This window comes from Coccidioides posadasii, chromosome 1 (genome assembly GCF_018416015.2).
Source record: "Coccidioides posadasii str. Silveira chromosome 1, complete sequence".
Taxonomy (NCBI): domain Eukaryota; kingdom Fungi; phylum Ascomycota; class Eurotiomycetes; order Onygenales; family Onygenaceae; genus Coccidioides; species Coccidioides posadasii.
This window is the reverse complement of record NC_089407.1, coordinates 3,011,098-3,029,496: the sequence shown is the minus strand read 5'-3', so window position 1 is coordinate 3,029,496 and position 18,399 is coordinate 3,011,098. Positions and strand designations below refer to the sequence as shown.

Below are 18,399 nucleotides of genomic sequence, written 5' to 3'. Positions count from 1 at the left end.
GCACCTCTAGGTCTAGCTTCACAGCCAATCATGAACTGATCACTAGAAATTGACAGCCTGAATCTATTAGTGCTGACCAGATAATACTTCTGTCAGTTGGGCTTCATGCATCTAGAATAATAAAGAGAAGAGCAAGAAGACTGTTCTTGAACAATTTCATTATATTAATTCTATCTACTTGTGGCCCTCCAACTTTCTATTCACTATTCTTCTTCTTCTTGGGACAGTCTTTTGTGAGGTGGCTCTTTTGGCCACACTCAAAGCACCTTCCATTCTTTTTCAAGACTTTGTAATTCTTGATAAGATTCTTCTTCATCTTCTGAGCAGGTCTCTGGGGTTGACTTCTCTTATTTATTCACAGTCTTGAGTTATTAATCTTCATACCTCCACAAGTACTTCCAACTGGATTGGTAGACTTTGTGTGTGAGGCATTTTTTGTATAGACTACTGACACACTTGATTGGAGCAGATGGCCAGTGCTACTATATTATCAATGTCATCTGATATCTTCAGCTGTTCATCTAGTTTGATTTGCATGAACTTATCCAAGCTCTATATAAACAGATTCTTCTTTATTTTTATAAAATCTTCAAATTCTTTGCCAATCTCTGTTGTGAGCTCTAGAAATTGTTAGTGATAGATATAATCAGTTTCATCCAAACTTTTGTAAAAATTAAAGATTGCTCATCAAGAGTTTCATATGCAGTTTGCTGGGTCTTCTAGTCTCATACATAGAAATTCTTTAAGGCCAGTCCAGTTGTTTTTTGATAGATTACCTTTGTGATGGGCCTTCTAAAGATCTTTCTCAATATAACCAAGTCCTGTGAGAGTATATGTGAGAGTATTCTCATCATTCAGTTTGCTTGCATTGTAAATGGATTCAATATCTAAGATGAACTGATGATATTCTGTGTAGGTTCCAGTCTGGTAGCACTTTGTGTATTGTGGTAGTCTCAAGATCAACAGATGCTTTGCAGATGTTGGATTGAAGATAATTATATCAAGAGATTTACTTTATAAGTGCTTTTAGATGTTCTGGAGAGCATTCAACTTCTCTTGCCATTTCACTATTTTCTTTAGTAGTTTGGTCTTCTTGTGAAGCTGTTGGATTTTGTCTTTTAGTGTTGGAGTAGACTCTCTCTCTGAGTTCATGATGCTTGTTTCATTGACAGTTGAGAGAGATGAGATATCAAGATTAGTTATCTCTTTATGAACTTGGGTTTGTTCTTCAGGTAGATTTTCAGCTGGTGTCTCAGGTTTGCAAGTTTCAGAGGATTGGCTTCTTTGTGTTGATACCATTATCAGGTGTCACCAAAGAAGAGTGACAAAATGTAAGAATTGTACATGTGGATCAGTGTGACAATAAATCTCTAGAAGAAATATACATGGAAAAAGAGTACACAAGATAAAAGATCTGTATTCTGGCAACTATGTATAACTTGTAAACAAGATTGCCACTGGCTTCCAGCAAGAAGTTCATGCAGTGACAGTCTTTTATATGTGCTTGTGAGCATGTGACTTAGTGCCTCACAAGAACACATGCAACTCCCAGCAGCTTGTGAGCTGAGGCCTCTGGCCCTCACAGGTGCTGTTCATCTGTGTAAGGGGTTCGCGGCAAATCCTTACATATTCATAATACTGAGATTGATGATGTCCAGGTTTTCCACAGTAGAAGCATGAGAGATGTGTTGAAATTCCTCCAGTTCAAGCTTCTCCTTGTCCACAAGCACTACTATAGTCTGTCATAGAAGAGCTATTTCAAGCCAAATAGAGGTTGACTGACAGTTGAGTATTCTCTTGTACAGTTGTAGAATTAACAGTCATATTTGTTGGATGATTTAGTATAGGTTTCAGAGGTCCTTCTCTCTGCAGCATATAATACTGATCAGAATTCTCTTGTATCTGATTTGATTATACTCTCATGGCCAATGCCAAATTTGTGAACTTGTTGGTCATCTTTTCAATAGCAGCTTTAATATTAGTGCTGTTAGAGCTCTTGACTTTGGCTTTCAATTCAGATTCTTCAGTCTTCACAAAACTAGCTGTTTTCTTTAGAGCTTCAACTGTAGAGGACTTGTTAGTTAATTGATATCACTCACCAAGCTTCTCTATTTTCTTTTGTTTTATTTCATCTTCTTCAAAGATCTTCTTATTCCCTTCATACTGGTTGATCAAATCCATAGTCACCTGAACAACTTTCCTAAAATCAATAGGCAACATATTATCTAAAAGATTGAGCTTGGCCTTGTCAATAACCTTATTCCAGAGCTTCTCAGATAGCCTCTGAAGAAACCAAGACATCTTAGTAAATTCATCAAGCCTTCTATTTGCTTGAACTGTACTAGCAATAGTAGTGTATTCTCAAATATAGGTGCAAATGTTGCCATCTCAAGCATGTGGTTTCTTTGTAATTGTCCAGAGATAATCCCAACAGTAAATCTTGTAAGTAATGTCTTGATCACAAAATTCATGAATAATCTCTTTAGAGAATACTTTCCAATTATCTTCTTTGTAGTCTTTCAAGGTCTTCATCCATTCTTTAATCCATGTAATACAGTACCTAGCCAACCATTCAATAATGTTTTTAGAATCAATTACCCCATGATTCTTGCACATCTGATAAAATCTTTCAATAAACAGGGTAGCATCTCTGCTGTCAAACCAAGGTGCATTTGCTGTACCAGGAGAAGACATAGAAATGTGGGAATGAACCACAATTCTCTTGTTCTCACTCTGTGACATAGTTGCATATGATTCTGTAGTACCTTCAGCCATAGTTGATTCTGATTCCAATTTCTTGGTTTCTTGATTCTTGATCATGTCATACAGTATGTTCTGTCTATTAATTAATATCTTCCAAAAACCTGTTTATCAGGCAAGCTCTAGATAAGAGGCATTCAAATCTAAGCTCCCTAATCTTATTTCTAAATAAAAAAAACTGATTAGTACTGTCTTTCTAGTTCATAAGATCTTACCTTGAAATAGTGTATCAATTCATGTGTCTCAGAATTTGTTTTTCTCTTTCTTGACAGTCACCAAATCACTGCATCATTATCTTCAGGTCTCAGCTTGGTCACCAAATGGAGCAGGGTATGATAGGATGCCTTGTCAAAGTAGGCAAGTTGGTTGATATAGTGAGAGCACAAGAAAGGTGAAAAATCACCATATAGTAAGAGTATGGTTGAGTAGTAAGTGTAGAGATAGATATGTTCTAACAGATATCTAAGCTTGCAAGGAGTAATAGTACTAAAGAGCCACATACTAATACAGACAGCTCTAATGAAAAACAGTAGCAAGTTTTATAAACAAGAAATCTTCATATTCTCTAACTAATAACTGAACTGGTAGTAAGGAACAAGTGTGTAGAAAAAAGCCATAGTGCATGAAGGTAATAAGCAAGATACAGGGGCTACAGGTGGTTTATATAGCTTAAGGATAGTAGCTTTGGGGTGGTTTGCACCTCAGACCAGAACAACCTTTGTCCTAATAAGGTACCAGAATCCCCACTACAGTACATCCCTCAGAATGAGGCTCTGTGAATAAAGCTGATTAGATGTTATCATAATCTACCTCTTGTAGGGCATTTTGCTACAGCAAGAATGTACAAGCTTATAGCTTGCAAATACTTTTGGCCAAGAATAAGAGAACTGATGAAGAAGTGTTGTAAAGCCTGTGAAGTCTGCCAGAGCTCAAGAAGAGTTTGTAGAAAGTCTCAAAAAGAACCATCACTCTTATCAATTCCAAATTACTCTTGAGAATTTATTAGTATAGATATTATTACAGATCTCCCTGCAAGCCTGAATTTTAAGAAGATGCAGTTTAACTGTATTCTGATTATAGTGAACTGGTTTACAAAGATGACTTACTTTATCTCTACAATAAAGAAGCTGATATCAGAGAAATTAACCCATCTCTTTATTTGTAAGATAGTGAAATTACATGAATTATCTGCAAGTATAGTAACAGATTGAGAATCTCTGTTTGCAAGTGAATTTTGGGGTGATTTGACTTATGTCTTGAAGATTGCAAGAGCAATAAGTATAGCATTCCACCTGCAAACTAATAATCAGACTGAGAGACTGAATAGTGTGCTGGAGCAGTATCTGCAAAGCTATATTAATTATAATCAGGATAACTAGGTGATGTGGTTGCCAATGACTGAGTTTGCATACAATAACTTATAATAAACTTTTACACAGAAATCATCTTTCCAGCTAACATATAAGCTGAATCCATAAATAGAATTCTTGGACTCTGATGAGTATGGCTATATGTGTAAGAATTTAAGAGATCAGGCAGAGACAATGAGATTGCTCTGCAAAGAGATCAAGAAATTGCTTGTAAAAGCACAAGCCTACCAGAAGAAGTACTATAATCAGAAGCATATCACAAAGATCTTTCAGATGGAAGACAAGATGTGGCTCAACCTTCACAATATCAAAACTGCATGGTCTAACAAAAAACTGGATTTGTTAAGACATAGGCCTTGTAGAATTGTGGAGAAGATAAACTTGCAAGTCTACAGACTGGAACTGCCTCCAGATCTGTAAACTTATAATATCTTTTATATATTCCTGCTCTGTAAACACAAGACCTGTAAAGAAATTGATAGCTCACCTCATCATGAAGTTTACAAGATGAATGAGGATGAAAAGAAGTACCAGATCCACAAGATAATTAACTTAATGTTATGAATGTAGACCTAGACCAATCAAGCATCAGATGATGTTGGGTGTTCAGAGGTATTTATGTGACCCCAACTCTGAACATATAAGAATCACATAATTTGCATGAATTGTGGGAATCTCAGTGTTCAGTCTTCTAGTTAGAGAACCTCTACATTTTATGCATGACTCTCTCTCATCAGTTGTGAGCATTATACCAACTTAGCTCTTTTGTACCTCTAATTCTGGGAAAATCTACATGATTTACAACCAGTTCTTCTAACATTCTGAATACTCTGACATATAATTATCTAAGTCAGTACAATGCCATCAAGACCCATGAGATGAACTACAACAACATCCCATGTTGTGGACCTGACAAAGGTAGACACCAATATAGAGAAGATGAATATTAATAAAGATGCTGATAGCAGTAAAGCCATCATCAGTAAGACACCAGCAGATAATACAGACAATAGAGATACATCTCTTAATATATTGAATGAAATCTGAAAAGAGAAGATCTTTAAAGAAAAGAAAACACATCTGCAAAAGAATCTAGCAGACATATATAAATAAAACAAGATATACAGACTGCAGAAGCAGATAGAATATAAATAAAGAATAGCAAACAATAATTTCTCTTCAGAATTCTTCTTATGCACATGACTGATAGAGAAGTCAGATAATTTCAACAATATAAAATATTCAAAAGCATCTTACTACTATAACAAATCACTTAACAAGTACAAATTGTAGTTAGCTTTAATAAGACAGCAGTTTTGTCTGAGAAAATTATTACAAAAAGCACCAGATGTAGTCAGAATTAATTAAGTGTTCAACTATTTTTGTGACAAACCCCAGATGCATTAACAGATGTTGGAAATAGAGAAAGAACAACTATCTATATTATAAAATAAATTTGAGATGTAGTATAAGAATAACATTAAATCTAAAATAACTTGTAGTCAAGATATAATGCAGTATTATTATAATACTGTTTAACAAGAGAACCAATTCATACTCTTATTTTTCATGTATATTACTGAACTTGAACAGAATCTGAACAGTCTATCAGATAAATTCTTTTGTGTACTCTTTCTATAAATAAAGCTCAGATTAATCATCTGAGCTGAACTAGATAAACTGCAACATCAACCAAAAACAGTTATGGAATTATAAGAACAAGTAATACTTATTGAGTCCATTCTAGAAAAGAAGAAGTAAAGTTTGTAGAACAAGAACTAAAATAAGAAGAAACAAAAAATCTCAATCTCTCAAGAGAAAGATACATCTCAACAAGACAATAAAGAAGGTTATTCATAAATAAAGAAGATATCAGTAAAATTACTTCCAAAAATATTAAAAGAGAAACACAAATAATAAATAAATAAAGAGCTCTGTCTAAAATGTAATCAATCAGACTATAGAGCAAATTTCTGTACAAATAGCTCTAACAAGTTCCAGCAGACAGATGAAAAGAATGAAAATCAGACAAAGACTAGAGCTGTAAAGCTCATGCAAGACCCAGATCAAATATTAGAAAGACAGGATGTTAATTCAATAGAGAAGGCAAGCAGACACAGTATGTGTCTGTCAGTCACACTAACTACACTATCAAATAGTCTTACAGAGCAAGCTGTACTTTTGAACTCAGAAACCACAGTAAACAGTATCTTCTACAAACTGATGTTCCAATTGAACTGGGATCAACTAAAAACACCCATGGAAGTCATTGAAATATTAAATAAAGCTGAGACTGATTGATATGGCATCTACAAGACCCAACTCACTATAACAGACTTTATGGGGACCACAAAGATGGTAAGATGTATGTTTGTGGTGATTAATATAGTTAACATGAATATAGTTCTAGGCATGCTGTGGTTAGAAGATTTCAACTTAGATATAGACTGGAAGAACAAGATATGGTGTTATTAATTCTCAGAGAAAACAGTAGAACTTCTGAATACAGATAAATTTCTTCAAGTAGTGTGCATCAAGAACAAACTCTTTTATATTATTTTTGTATTAGACAACAATCAAGTTCTGACAAAAGTACCTAAGTGGTTGAGAGACTATAAAGATATTTTCTCAGAAGAAAAAGTAGTAGAGTTACTGGAATTAATAAAGATCAGTCACCTAATTATTCTTAAAGATAGCTGTAAGCCTCTGTACATGCTAATCTATAGACTATTGCTCAAGCAGATGGAGATTCTACAAGAGTACATTAAGAACAAGTTATGCAAGAGTTAAATATATTTGTTATAAAGTTCAGCAGGGGCTTCAGTATTGTTTGTATTCAAGACTAATAAAGAACTCAGACTCTGTATTAATTATTATAATCTTAACACAATCACAGTAAAGAACTATTACCCCTTGCTGTTGATAGACAAGATATTAAGCTGGTTAGCAGGAGCATGCTACTTTTTCAAGATAAATCTATATAATATCTACCACCAGATTAGAATCAAAAAAGAAGATGAATGAAAGATCATGTTTTGTACAAAGTTTGAAAGTTTTAAGTATCTTGTTATATCTTTCAGATTATTAAATGCACCAGCAATCTTTCAGTCCTATATCAATAGAACACTGGCAGACCTGGTTGATGTATGCTATGTAGTTTATCTAGATAATATTCTTATTTTCTTTGCCTCAGAGAGAGAGCATGAGAAATATATTAGACTAGTTATGAAATATTTAAGAGAATACCAGTTGTTTGCAAAGCTTGCTAAATGCACTTTCAAAGAATGAATAATCTCATATCTTGGATATATCATTAATAATGAAGATATTAAGATGGACTCAAAGTAGGTACAAATGATTATAAAGTGGCTCTTGTCATGAAGTTTCTATAATATTCAGATATTTCTGGATTTTGCAAACTTCTATCAGAGATTTATACAAAAGTACTCACTTATTGTGATGCTGTTGACAGATCTCTTGAAGAGCAGTGAAAAGAGAAGAAAGAAAGAATCTTTTCTTCTGATATCTGCTGCTAGAGAAGTATTTTGTAAGTTACAGATGATCTTCTTCAGAGAGTCTGTTATCTGGCACTATAATCCAGAATATAAAATATGTCTGGAGATAGATACTTTAGAACATGCTGCAGATATGTTATTGCTACAGCTATTTGAAGATGAGTGGCATTCAGTTATTTACTGATTATTCAAGTTTGATCAGACTTAATAAGTCTATGACATGCTGGATAAGAAGATGTTGGCCATTGTCTAAGTGTTTGTTCATTGGTAACAGTACTTAGAAGAAACAAAGTACTCTATAGAGATTATTACAGATCATGCAAATCTCTGTTTATTTATAAAGTTCATAAACAAGGTGGCACAATAATAATATGTAAGATAGATAGAGATTCTCAAAGTGTATGACTTTGAGATTCTCTACTGTTCTGGAAAGTATAACCCAGCTGACACATTATTACAAAGATTAGATTATATCAAACTAGAAGAAGACATTGGTCTGCTGATATATACACTCAAATAATATTATACAGATAGTGTTCCAGAGTGAGACCCATTTGAAGAAACTTTCTTTAATAAAGAAGATATTCAAGTACATGCTGCTTATACTGTTCAAAGCAGTAAGATAAAGATAGTGCAGAAGAGACCTGGTAGTATCAAGATAGTTAAGTCAGTCTGGAGAGCACCAGTTAGAGATACTAAGAAGATTCAACAAAGAAATTACAGAAGATTCTAGATTCCCCATGTGTGTGTGAACACAGCAATAAAAGATGAAAAGATTTATAATAAATTAACTATAAGTGTGTTGGACCTGCTGCTAGAAGTATAGAGAGATAATTTCTCTGTATAAGCAAGATTTACTGAGACAGAATCTCAGCAGTCAGAGTAAAAAATAGATGAATGAGATCTTTTAATAAAGAGCAGCAGAATCTATATCTCTAAAGATCTGATTCTAAGACAGGAACTACTACAAGTCTATCATAATAATTCATTCACAAATTACTTTAGTGTGGTGAAGATGTTTGTCTTGCTCCAGTGAAAATACAATTAGTAATTAATAAGATAAGATGTCCAAACATACATATATAAATGTCAAACCTGTCAACAAGGGAAGACTCCAATGCACAAATTATATAAATTGCTTGCATTATTGCCAACACTCAGTGGTTTCTGGTGTTTAATATCTATAAACTTTATAACAGACCTCTCTCTGAGTAAAGAGAAGAGAAACCCATACAATGCAGTTCTGGTTATTATAGATCAATTTACAAAACTTGCACATTTTCTTGTGTATAGAAAGAAGATTGATGTGCCAGAGATAGCAAACTTTCTATTCAGAAAGATATTTAAAGACTTCAGATTTCCAAATAATATTGTTTTGGACTGGGGATCTGTTTTTATAAATGAATACTGATCAGAGCTATGTTTTCACATGAAAGTTAGACAAAAACTTAGCATGGCATTCCACTCACAAACAGATGGCCAAACAAAGGCACTGAACAAGATTTTGAAGAGATATCTTTGTGTCTATTGTAGTTATAGACAAGATAATTGAGAGAAGTGGCTTATGTATGCAGAATTTGCATACAACAGGTCAGAACACTCCACAATACACATGTTTCTGTATAATGTATGGCTTCAAACCTAGAGGACCAGACAAGATCCAGAAGTCAATCAACAATAATAATGATGCACAAACAATACTTAATAAAAGACTGAGAATAATCTTCATGTTAAGAAATAATCTGGTAGAATATTTGACAAAAGCAAAAAAGAATCAAGTATAGTTCTATAACTGAAGATGTCAAGATAAAGTATATGCATCTGATGACAAAGAAATATTGTTATTAAGAAATTTACAAACAATATATTCTTGCAAGAAGTTAGACAATAAGTACTATAAATCTTTCTCAGTAACAGAGACCATAGAAAATAATATATATTGACTGAAGCTCTCTCTAAGCTATCAGATCTACAATATTTTTCATATCTTATTGCTGGAACCATACTGCATGAGAATGAGTGAGGTGCTAATGCACCCTCCTGTGGTACTAGTGAATGACCATCATGAGTGAAAAGTAGACAAAATCTTGGACAATAAAGTACACTATTGTAAGAAATGCTACCTAGTAAAATGAAAGAGATTCTCTATTGAGAAATTGATGTGAAAATCTGAGGAAAATCTTGAAAACACACAAGAAGTTCTTAAGAATTATCTATGAAAGAAGTAAAGTCATTCTAAGATGAACAAATCTATATACAAAAAGAAGACTAGACAGGCTAAAGATTATCACACATAACAAAACCAAACAACTAGTAATAAGAAGAGGTACCATAAGAATATCTGAAATACAGCTGTGATGGAGGCAAACTAGCCAAAGATAGATGTGGTTCTGAAGTCATCAGAACTGGTAGTATAATAATAAATGGTACTGCAATGAAAGTAGGCTTAACAGATAAAAAGCTATGAGAAGAATGAATTATATCTATAATACTCCAGAAATTAGAGAAGACAATATTAGCCAGATAGTTAATAAAAGATGTAAGATTGATCTAGACAGAAATTAGTCTGATAATAAGAGAAAATAGTGAAGAAAATCTACAAGACTGCTTTCTGTAATACTCTGAAGAGCTTTCACTTTATCTGTTAAACAAGTGGTGAAATAATTAAGTAAAACTTGAACATTTCTGATTTTATTTTCTATCTGAGACAGAATGATATAAACTGGGGTTGTTGAATGAAGAAGCTTAGATAAATCATTTTTGGTAGATTCTGTTTTGAATATAAGATTTATAATTTTAGTTTCACAACATGATGCAGGATGATGGTGTTTTATAGAAGATTCTCTGAGACAAGAAATAGTCTGACAGTGACAGCATTTGGTAGCTCCAGAATCAAGCTTATAAAACTCTCACATAAGTACCTCATGCACTTTATATTGTACAGGTGATGTGAATCAGTTATGTCAAAACTATAGTATTCTTCTTGAAGTTGCAATAGTCAACAAACTAGTTTGATGATGAATTCTGGAACCTACAGCTATATCAGAATAACAAGAGAAATAGATGAAGACACACTTATATTATAACAGATATGAATTTGATATTCTAAACAATAAGAACAAGATTTCTTCTCAGTATTTTACAGACAAGACTTGCTTTTATTCAGATGGTCTATAAATATCAAGTAAATACAGATAAAGTACAGAAGAGTGTCTTCCTCATTATACACAACAGAGTCTTTTGATAATAATATTGTGATGAGTTATAAAATAAACAAGAAATGACATCTGAGCTCAAATAAAGCAGAAGAAAAAGAAGAAAGAAGAGGGTCAGAAACTCTTTATTTATACTTATACTGCAATGTACTAAAGTTGCTAGTCTCATAACTTGTTGATAGACAACATGATAATAGACAACAAATGATATAGTAATCAGACAAGCAAACAAACAAAGAAACAAGTACATGATAAAATGCTGGACATTTGTAATAAAATAATTATCATTCTACCACAAAAAATATTTACTGCAACTGACAGTAATATGCATGTGGGATGTCTATATAGACAAGCAGTAGTAATGCAAAAGCTTGCACATTCAAGAATCTACAATACTCCACCAATATTAGAGAAGCTATATGTAAGGATTCGCCGCGAACCCCTTACATGGATGAACAGCACCTGTGAAAGCCAGAGGCCTCAGCTTGTGAGCTGCTGGGAGTTGCATGTGTCCTCGCAAGGCACTAAGTCATGTGCTTGTGAGCACACATAAAAGACTGTCACTGCGCGAACCCCTTGCTGGGAGCCAGTGGCAATCTTGTTTACAAGTTGTATATAGTTGCCAGAATACAGACCTTTTACCTCACATACTCTTTTTCCATGTATATTCCTCCTAGAGATTCATTGTCACACTGATCCACATGTACGATCCTCACACTATAACAATGTACAAAAAACCACTTCAGTAGCTCTATATCTTGAAGTCTGAGATCTCTGAGAGGAGGGATAGTGTTATAAATATAGATCTAGACCAACCAAGTATTAAATAATATTAGATGTTCAGGGGTATTCATGTAACCCCAACTCTGAATATATAAGAATCACATAATTTGCATGGATTGTAGAAACTCCAGCATTCAGTCTTCTAGTTAGAGAACCCCTATATTCTACACATGACTCTCTTCTATCAGTTGTGGGCATTATACTAACTTAGCTCTTTTGTACCTCTAATTCTGGGAAAATCTACATGACCTATAACTGGTTCTCCTAACAGTAACAGAGTCTTTTAACAACAATATTATAATGAGTTATAAAATAAACAAGAAATGACACCTGAGCTCAAATAAAGCAGAAGAAAAAGAAGAAAGAAGAGAGTCAGAAACTCTCTATTTATACTTACACTATAACACACTAAAGTTACTAGCTCTATAACTTGTTGATAGATAATATGATAACAGATAACAGGTAATATAGTAATCAGACAAGCAAATAAATAAAGAAATAAGTACATGACAAAACACTAAATATTCATAATAAAATAATTACCATTCTACAACAAAGAATGTCTACTGCAACTGATGGTGATACATATGCAGGATATCTATATAGACAAGCAGTAGTAATACAGAAGCTTGCACATTCAAGAATCTATAATGCTTTACTAATAATAGAGAAGCTACAACAATATACAAAAAACCACTTTGATGGCTTTATGTCTTGAAGTTCAAGACCCCTGAGAGGGGGAATAGTGTTACAAATATAGATCTAGACCAATCAAGCATCAAACAATGTCAGATGTTCAGGGGTATTCACATGACCCCAACTCTGAACATATAAAAATCACACAATTTGTATGGATCATGGGAACTTCAGTATTCAGTCTTCTAGTTAGAGAATCTCTATGTTCTACACACAACTTCCTCCCATCAGTTGCAGGCATTGTATACACTTAGCTCTTTCATACCCCTAATCCTGCAAAAACCTACATGACCTATGACTGGTTCTCCTAACATCCTGTCATCTCTTGTACAATATTTTGTAGGATCTGAGATATAATGACAAGACTGCAGCTAGAGAGCTTGTTTATATAATTCAGAAGCTCTGTCTTCTGTATATCAGAGAGCTTTTTCTTATATCAGGAGGCTGCTTCATTCTGAGTAAGTTGCAAGTCTTTATACTGTCAGCACAGGGTCTCTTGGTTAACTGAGTACTTTCTTACAGTTGCAGCATAATTTGGCTCCTTCTGCAATTCAAGATCTTCAATTATGAGCTTAATTGCTTTGTTGTTGACCATGTTGTTGCATATTGAATGTTGAATGTTGGAGCAATTTGGTGGTGGAAGATTTGGCTTGTTTAGTGGTGTGGCTCGTTTAGTGGTGAACTACCTTATCCATGATTAGGACAGATTTTGGTTCTGGCCGCTGCCCCACTGACTTCCAGAAAATCCACACAGTGTTGTCACGTGAACACTAATAATCCTTTACAACACTCTTTACATTTGCTTCCACCACATATCCCCGGTTGCTCATCTGTACACCATCGTCTGCCCGTGGTGGGAAAAGTTCAGGGCAAAGGGAGGACAGTATGCACGCTGCCACGAAGTAAGCATTTCTTCATGTCTCCCACATCTATCAGCCAAGTAACTTACAGCTGCCTAGAGGCCTTCCAAAGATGTTCTCAGGGATTCTTCGAAGACCTCCTCGGTGGGTTCAAGGCCTTTCTCAATATACATCGTGCTAATGGCCGCGTGGGTCCCGCCGTTTTTTTCACGCCACGCTTTAATGGTCGACGGGAACTTTCCAGCATTCGGCTGGAGCTGGAATTTGTGGTATTCCTTGCCGTCCTCGCGCTTGATGATTCCATCATAGACTCAGCGCACGCCGTATTTCAACAAGTCCGCAGGCTTCTTTGGCCAAACGGTCGCACCGCGGGTAACAGTTGGAGCGAAAAACTTCCGAAGGTCTGCTGGACGACCGATGATTGTTTTTCCGGTCTCATAGATGCTCTTCCAAAATTTGCCGATGATGAACAAGGTTCAGGGTTAACGAAAGAAATAGTAAAAGCGTATGTTGGATCAATTGGAAGTGATATATTAAGCGTTTAATATGGAAGGAAGTTGGAAGTTCGAAGGAGGATGGTTTGATGGAACTGGATTCTCGTAAAATCCAAAGCTCTTTATATGTTCAATCAGGTGTCCTCCAACTCCAGGAGCTTTTCGACATCAGACTTGTTGCCGTCGGGGTATAAAAATAGATCCTGCCCTTCCCAATTGCCGGGAATCTGACTGAGCAATGCTTCATCGCAAGTCGACGCAACCGCTGGTCAACGTTGTCCTATTCATGCCACGAGATAAAACAAAGGAATCATATCACCTTAAGCTCCGGGGTTATTTGGAATTCGGGCATGCAGTTCGATCACCGCCTACCAGGGCGATTCTCCAATGGCGTAGCAGGAAGCGCCCTCAGCGACTGGATTTCGAAGTACTGATGAGACAGAATCGCTCCATTGGAGTTGATTCTGGTCAATTTCGGGTGGCCATGGCATGTGGTGCCCATTGTCTGGACGCAATGAAATAGTACCAGGCAGGTAGCTGGGCGGCGCCAAACGTCACATACCCCTTGAGGTGATATTCTGGGTCAACGCATTGGTTGGAGTACATAAAGTACTCCATACTGGTAAATAGAAATCTGAAAGATGGAGGACGAATCACTGTCCGACAAAGTTGGCGCGGAGAAGCGGGTTTCGAAGCGCCCACAGAACGGCCCGCCGACAGCTGGCACGGCGATTCCCAAAAACAGTGGACGTTTGAGGCTGGATGCCTGGGGTGGTGACCAAGCTGGCAGCGCTGTTTCTCCAGCGACCTAAGAATCACCAACCCACCCTTCTTCGCCAACTCAGCTCCACGCGTCGCTTTTTCTTTCCTGCCTCTCGCTGCGGGACATCGTTAAAGCGCTTCGAAATCTGTTCCCCCATACTTGCGTGATACGCAACCTTGCCTGGGCGAAGAACCCTGTCAATCGGAACTCCTGGCGGTTCCCTCGCGCTGCCAAGTCCTTTCAGAGCTCTTTTTTTAGATTCTCTGCTCTCATGCGAGCAGCCACTAACACCTCCCACCGGATCATGGAGCAGTTGATGTAGACCAGACGCTCCCAATGCATCAAAAGCCTGCGCACTTGTTTCTCCTTGCCTCTCAAACTGAGAAAGCGTACCTCGTTTGTTCGGTCCGTCTCCCGAACAATGGCTGCGCGTGAGTCCTGCACAATACAGTCGCGCTTTGCTGATGACTTGAACTTGATCTAACACCAGATACTTTTCATCGAGGCACCCCAACAAACGAACACCTTTTTTCGTACACGTCAGGACGATTCTTGTTTAACGAGGACCGCCGGCGCCAGGAACGCTATGTCGAGTTCGACGTCGAAGCCTTCAAGGAACTGGCCGCACAGGGCATTGAGCCTGGCCATGGCAAGGTCGCACATATCGCAAAGTTTGCTGAAGGCGGGTTCAACCGTGTTTTCCTTCTCACGATGGACGACGGTTTTCAGGCAATCGCCAAAATTCCATATAAAATTGCCCTTCCCAAACGCCATGCGACCGCGAGCGAGGCTGCTACATTAGAGTTCTTACGCCTGAAGGGTATTCCAGTGCCAAAACTTTACAGCTACTCTGCGTCGGTGGATAATCCAGCTGGAGTCGAATACATCATTATGGAAAAAGTCAATGGTGTACCAATTGAAACGAGGTGGTTATCGATGACAAAGCGAGAGAGGCATACGCTGGCTTCCAGTTTCGTGAGATTGAGAAAAAGCTCTGGGAAGGTTTCGGGAAAACTGGCGCCGAGCCCTTTGTCCGTCTGTGGATGTTCAGCGAAACTCGTCCATCCTCATCAAGAACGGCCGAATAATACGACCGACGCGAAAAGCACCAATGCGCGCCGGCCCTAGATGGTCATTTTCCCGCGCTCTCCCAAAACGGAAAATCGCACGAACTCCGACACTCTATGTATGTAAATAGTAGTATATACACGCATCATGGCATTTGTATATACTGGCGTATACATCCTAAGTTTTACGCAAGGCTAGTTGTTGTCTAATCGACTTCCTCATGGTCCTGGAAGGGCCAGCCCTTATGTAACAAATTGATATCCTCCTCATCACCCTTACCTCCCATCATCTCCCCTAAAAGCTCATCTTTGAGCCGCTTTGTTGTCTTGACAGCATCTGCATATCCCTCATTGCTGACCCAGCCATCATCATTCACTCCAATCTTGTCCCGCCAGAGATTCACGACAGCGTTCATAGCAAACATATTTCCTCATTTTTATGAAATTCTTCCAAATCGCCCGCCTCAAAGTTAACAGGGCAATTGAGCCCTTTTGTATTTGGGAGAAGGGACCAATACTCAGTCATTCTGACTAGCGCACCCATCAATGTAATCAAATTCCCACTCCACGTCCGGCCTGCCCTATCAATGAGATGTTTTCGAGGGTGTAGAAGGGGGTCACACAGGGCCTTAAGATGGGTCTTATTGAATACTCCATTGCAAACGCGATAGTAGTGATAGAGTGTCTGCCGACGATACAACTCATCAGCCTCAGCCTTCTCGTCGGGAGGCAGTGAGTCGTAGTTGGACGGGAGTTGTGGTTCCTTCAGGTCTGGCGACTCATTTATCTCTGGGTTTTCGAAAGAGCGGGGATAACCAGCCACGAGAAGGAGTGGCTCTATTGTTGTATGCTGCCAGTCGATGATGCAGGAGATTGCGCCAGTTTTAGATGATATAAAAATGTTATTGGGGTTTAGATCTATAAGTCAAGAATTGAGTAAAATAAATATGTAACAAACGGGAAGGTTGAGTATTGGCATACCTGGATGACGGAGAGTCGGTTGGTTTAGTGGGTGCCCGTTATTTTTCGGGAGGAGGAAAGGAACCAGTGCCAGATACTTCTCTAAAAGTGCGATGTATTGCTTTGGATCGTGTTTCCCAGGAAAGGGTCCATTATGTGGGAAATCTAGCTCGAGTGGCTTCCCGTACCGGCGAGTCGATTCGATTTCCCTCTCGCCGATTGCGCAGAGATAGGTTTTCCAATCCCTCCCTAAGTATGTAGATATTAGCTTGCTTGGACATTTTCAAGAATTTTAAAAGAAAGGCGTACATGGCCCCCTATATATGTCAAGTTCAGCTCTCTTCCCATATGAGAACATGTAATCTGCAATAGGGCCAATGCAGAAGCTCTCTGAAGTGCTATCTGACTTGCAACCACTGGAGTACAGAGGTGCCTGAAGATCCAGCGGCAAGTCATGCTTAAAATAGATGCTGCCAATTGAATGGAATGGAAGATCAAACAAGCGTGAGCTTGCCCCATCCATCGTCAATTCCACGTTCGGTGTAGTGGCACATCACCAGCGTACGTCCTTTGGTTTTGTTGTGAAATCTGTGATATCTAGCGGAAGTAGGGGCATCAAGCGTCAAAAGCACCGCTATACCAGACACAGAGCGTAGTACGAATATCACTATATTGGTATCCTTGCTAACGCTATCTCTGCGTTGCTATCTCCTCTCTTATATTCTATAAAGGTCTGCGGGATAGGTACAAGCCATTGCACTCTCCAACGCCGAAGTAGCACAATGGAACAGAGACATTCTGCTGAAATTCAAGGCAGCCTTGGAAAGCAATCCAGCAGTGGATCTAATATCAATATTCTCTGACTCCTACCATCGTGAGCATCGAAATGCCCAGTATCCTCGGCTGCCTTATGCTGCGAGGATCAATCTCCGAGTACTAGACGAACTCCATGACTAGAACGAGAATGCTAGAGCAAGAATACTAGAGCAAGAATGCTGAAGCTGCTCTTTTTTCCTCTCCAGTGAGCCCTTTGTTGCAAGCTTGGAAATGCCGTGAATAGTTTTTCCTATTCACCATGGAACCACAGCTAGCACATTCCCTCAATTTCTTCTGTGGCTCCATGTTGTGAACCAGGGGGGTGAGGACTGGTGAGGACTAGCGAGGCGAGCTGGAGGATGAAGTGGTGAACAGGGTGGTGAAATATTTGTCGTCTAGTGGATAAAGGATGTTCCATTCCATCATGTGTTGTTTCCCTTTATCATATTTGTCTCTATCAGATCTGTAATATGGGGTGTTGTTGCAGTTTATCTCATGAATCTTGTTGGCATTGTGCCAATCTAGGCAATCATATGTCAGAGCATTCAGAATGTTAGGGAATCTGGTATAGATTTTGTGGGTTTTCCCAGGATTTGGGGTACAAAAGAGCTAAGTTGGTCTGATGCCCACAACTGATGGGAGGGAGTTGTGTGTAGAACATAGGGATTCTCTAACTAGGAGACTGAACACTGAGGTTCCCATGATCTGTGCAAATCATGTGATCCTTATACATTTCCAAATGTATAAAATGAGCTTTTCAGGCAACTGTCAGAAAATGTTTATCCAACATGACCTGTTGAACCACAGATTGCAAGCTTGAAACTGTAGATCCACCATATATTTATAATGCACATATAAAGGGTCTGAAACATATAGAATTCAGAACATATAATGCATCAATTAAGAGTTTTAAACCTAATTTAGAAGCTTTTTAATTGCTCAAAATTAACTACTAAGTGTTTACAGAACCACCTGCACAATCTGAATCATAATAAATTTTTTTTTTTTTTAAATTTCAGGAGTCTCCTCACTGGTTGAAGTCTCTGATTCAGGGACAGAATATAAAGCAAGCACAGAAGAATCATCAGAGTAAGCTTATT

General features: G+C 37.6%; 2 protein-coding genes across 2 annotated transcripts; one reads left to right on the top strand and one right to left on the bottom strand.

Annotated features, from left to right (window-relative positions):
- Positions 1-15,167: 15,167 nt before the first annotated feature.
- On the top strand, positions 15,168-15,637 carry AIM9_2 (Phosphotransferase enzyme; the record flags this gene model as incomplete). Its single annotated transcript, XM_003071206.2, has 1 exon — positions 15,168-15,637. One exon carries the CDS (start codon positions 15,168-15,170, stop codon positions 15,582-15,584), a length of 417 nt encoding a protein of 138 aa, XP_003071252.2. The 3' UTR covers positions 15,585-15,637.
- Positions 15,638-15,935: 298 nt separating this feature from the next.
- Positions 15,936-16,841, bottom strand: AIM9_1 (Phosphotransferase enzyme; the record flags this gene model as incomplete). The annotated part of the gene is made up of 3 exons (XM_066123364.1): positions 15,936-16,441; positions 16,505-16,732; positions 16,793-16,841. The coding sequence occupies 3 exons, from the start codon at positions 16,839-16,841 to the stop codon at positions 15,936-15,938; spliced, it is 783 nt and encodes a 260-aa protein (XP_065979438.1).
- Between the last annotated feature and the right edge of the window lie 1,558 nt (positions 16,842-18,399).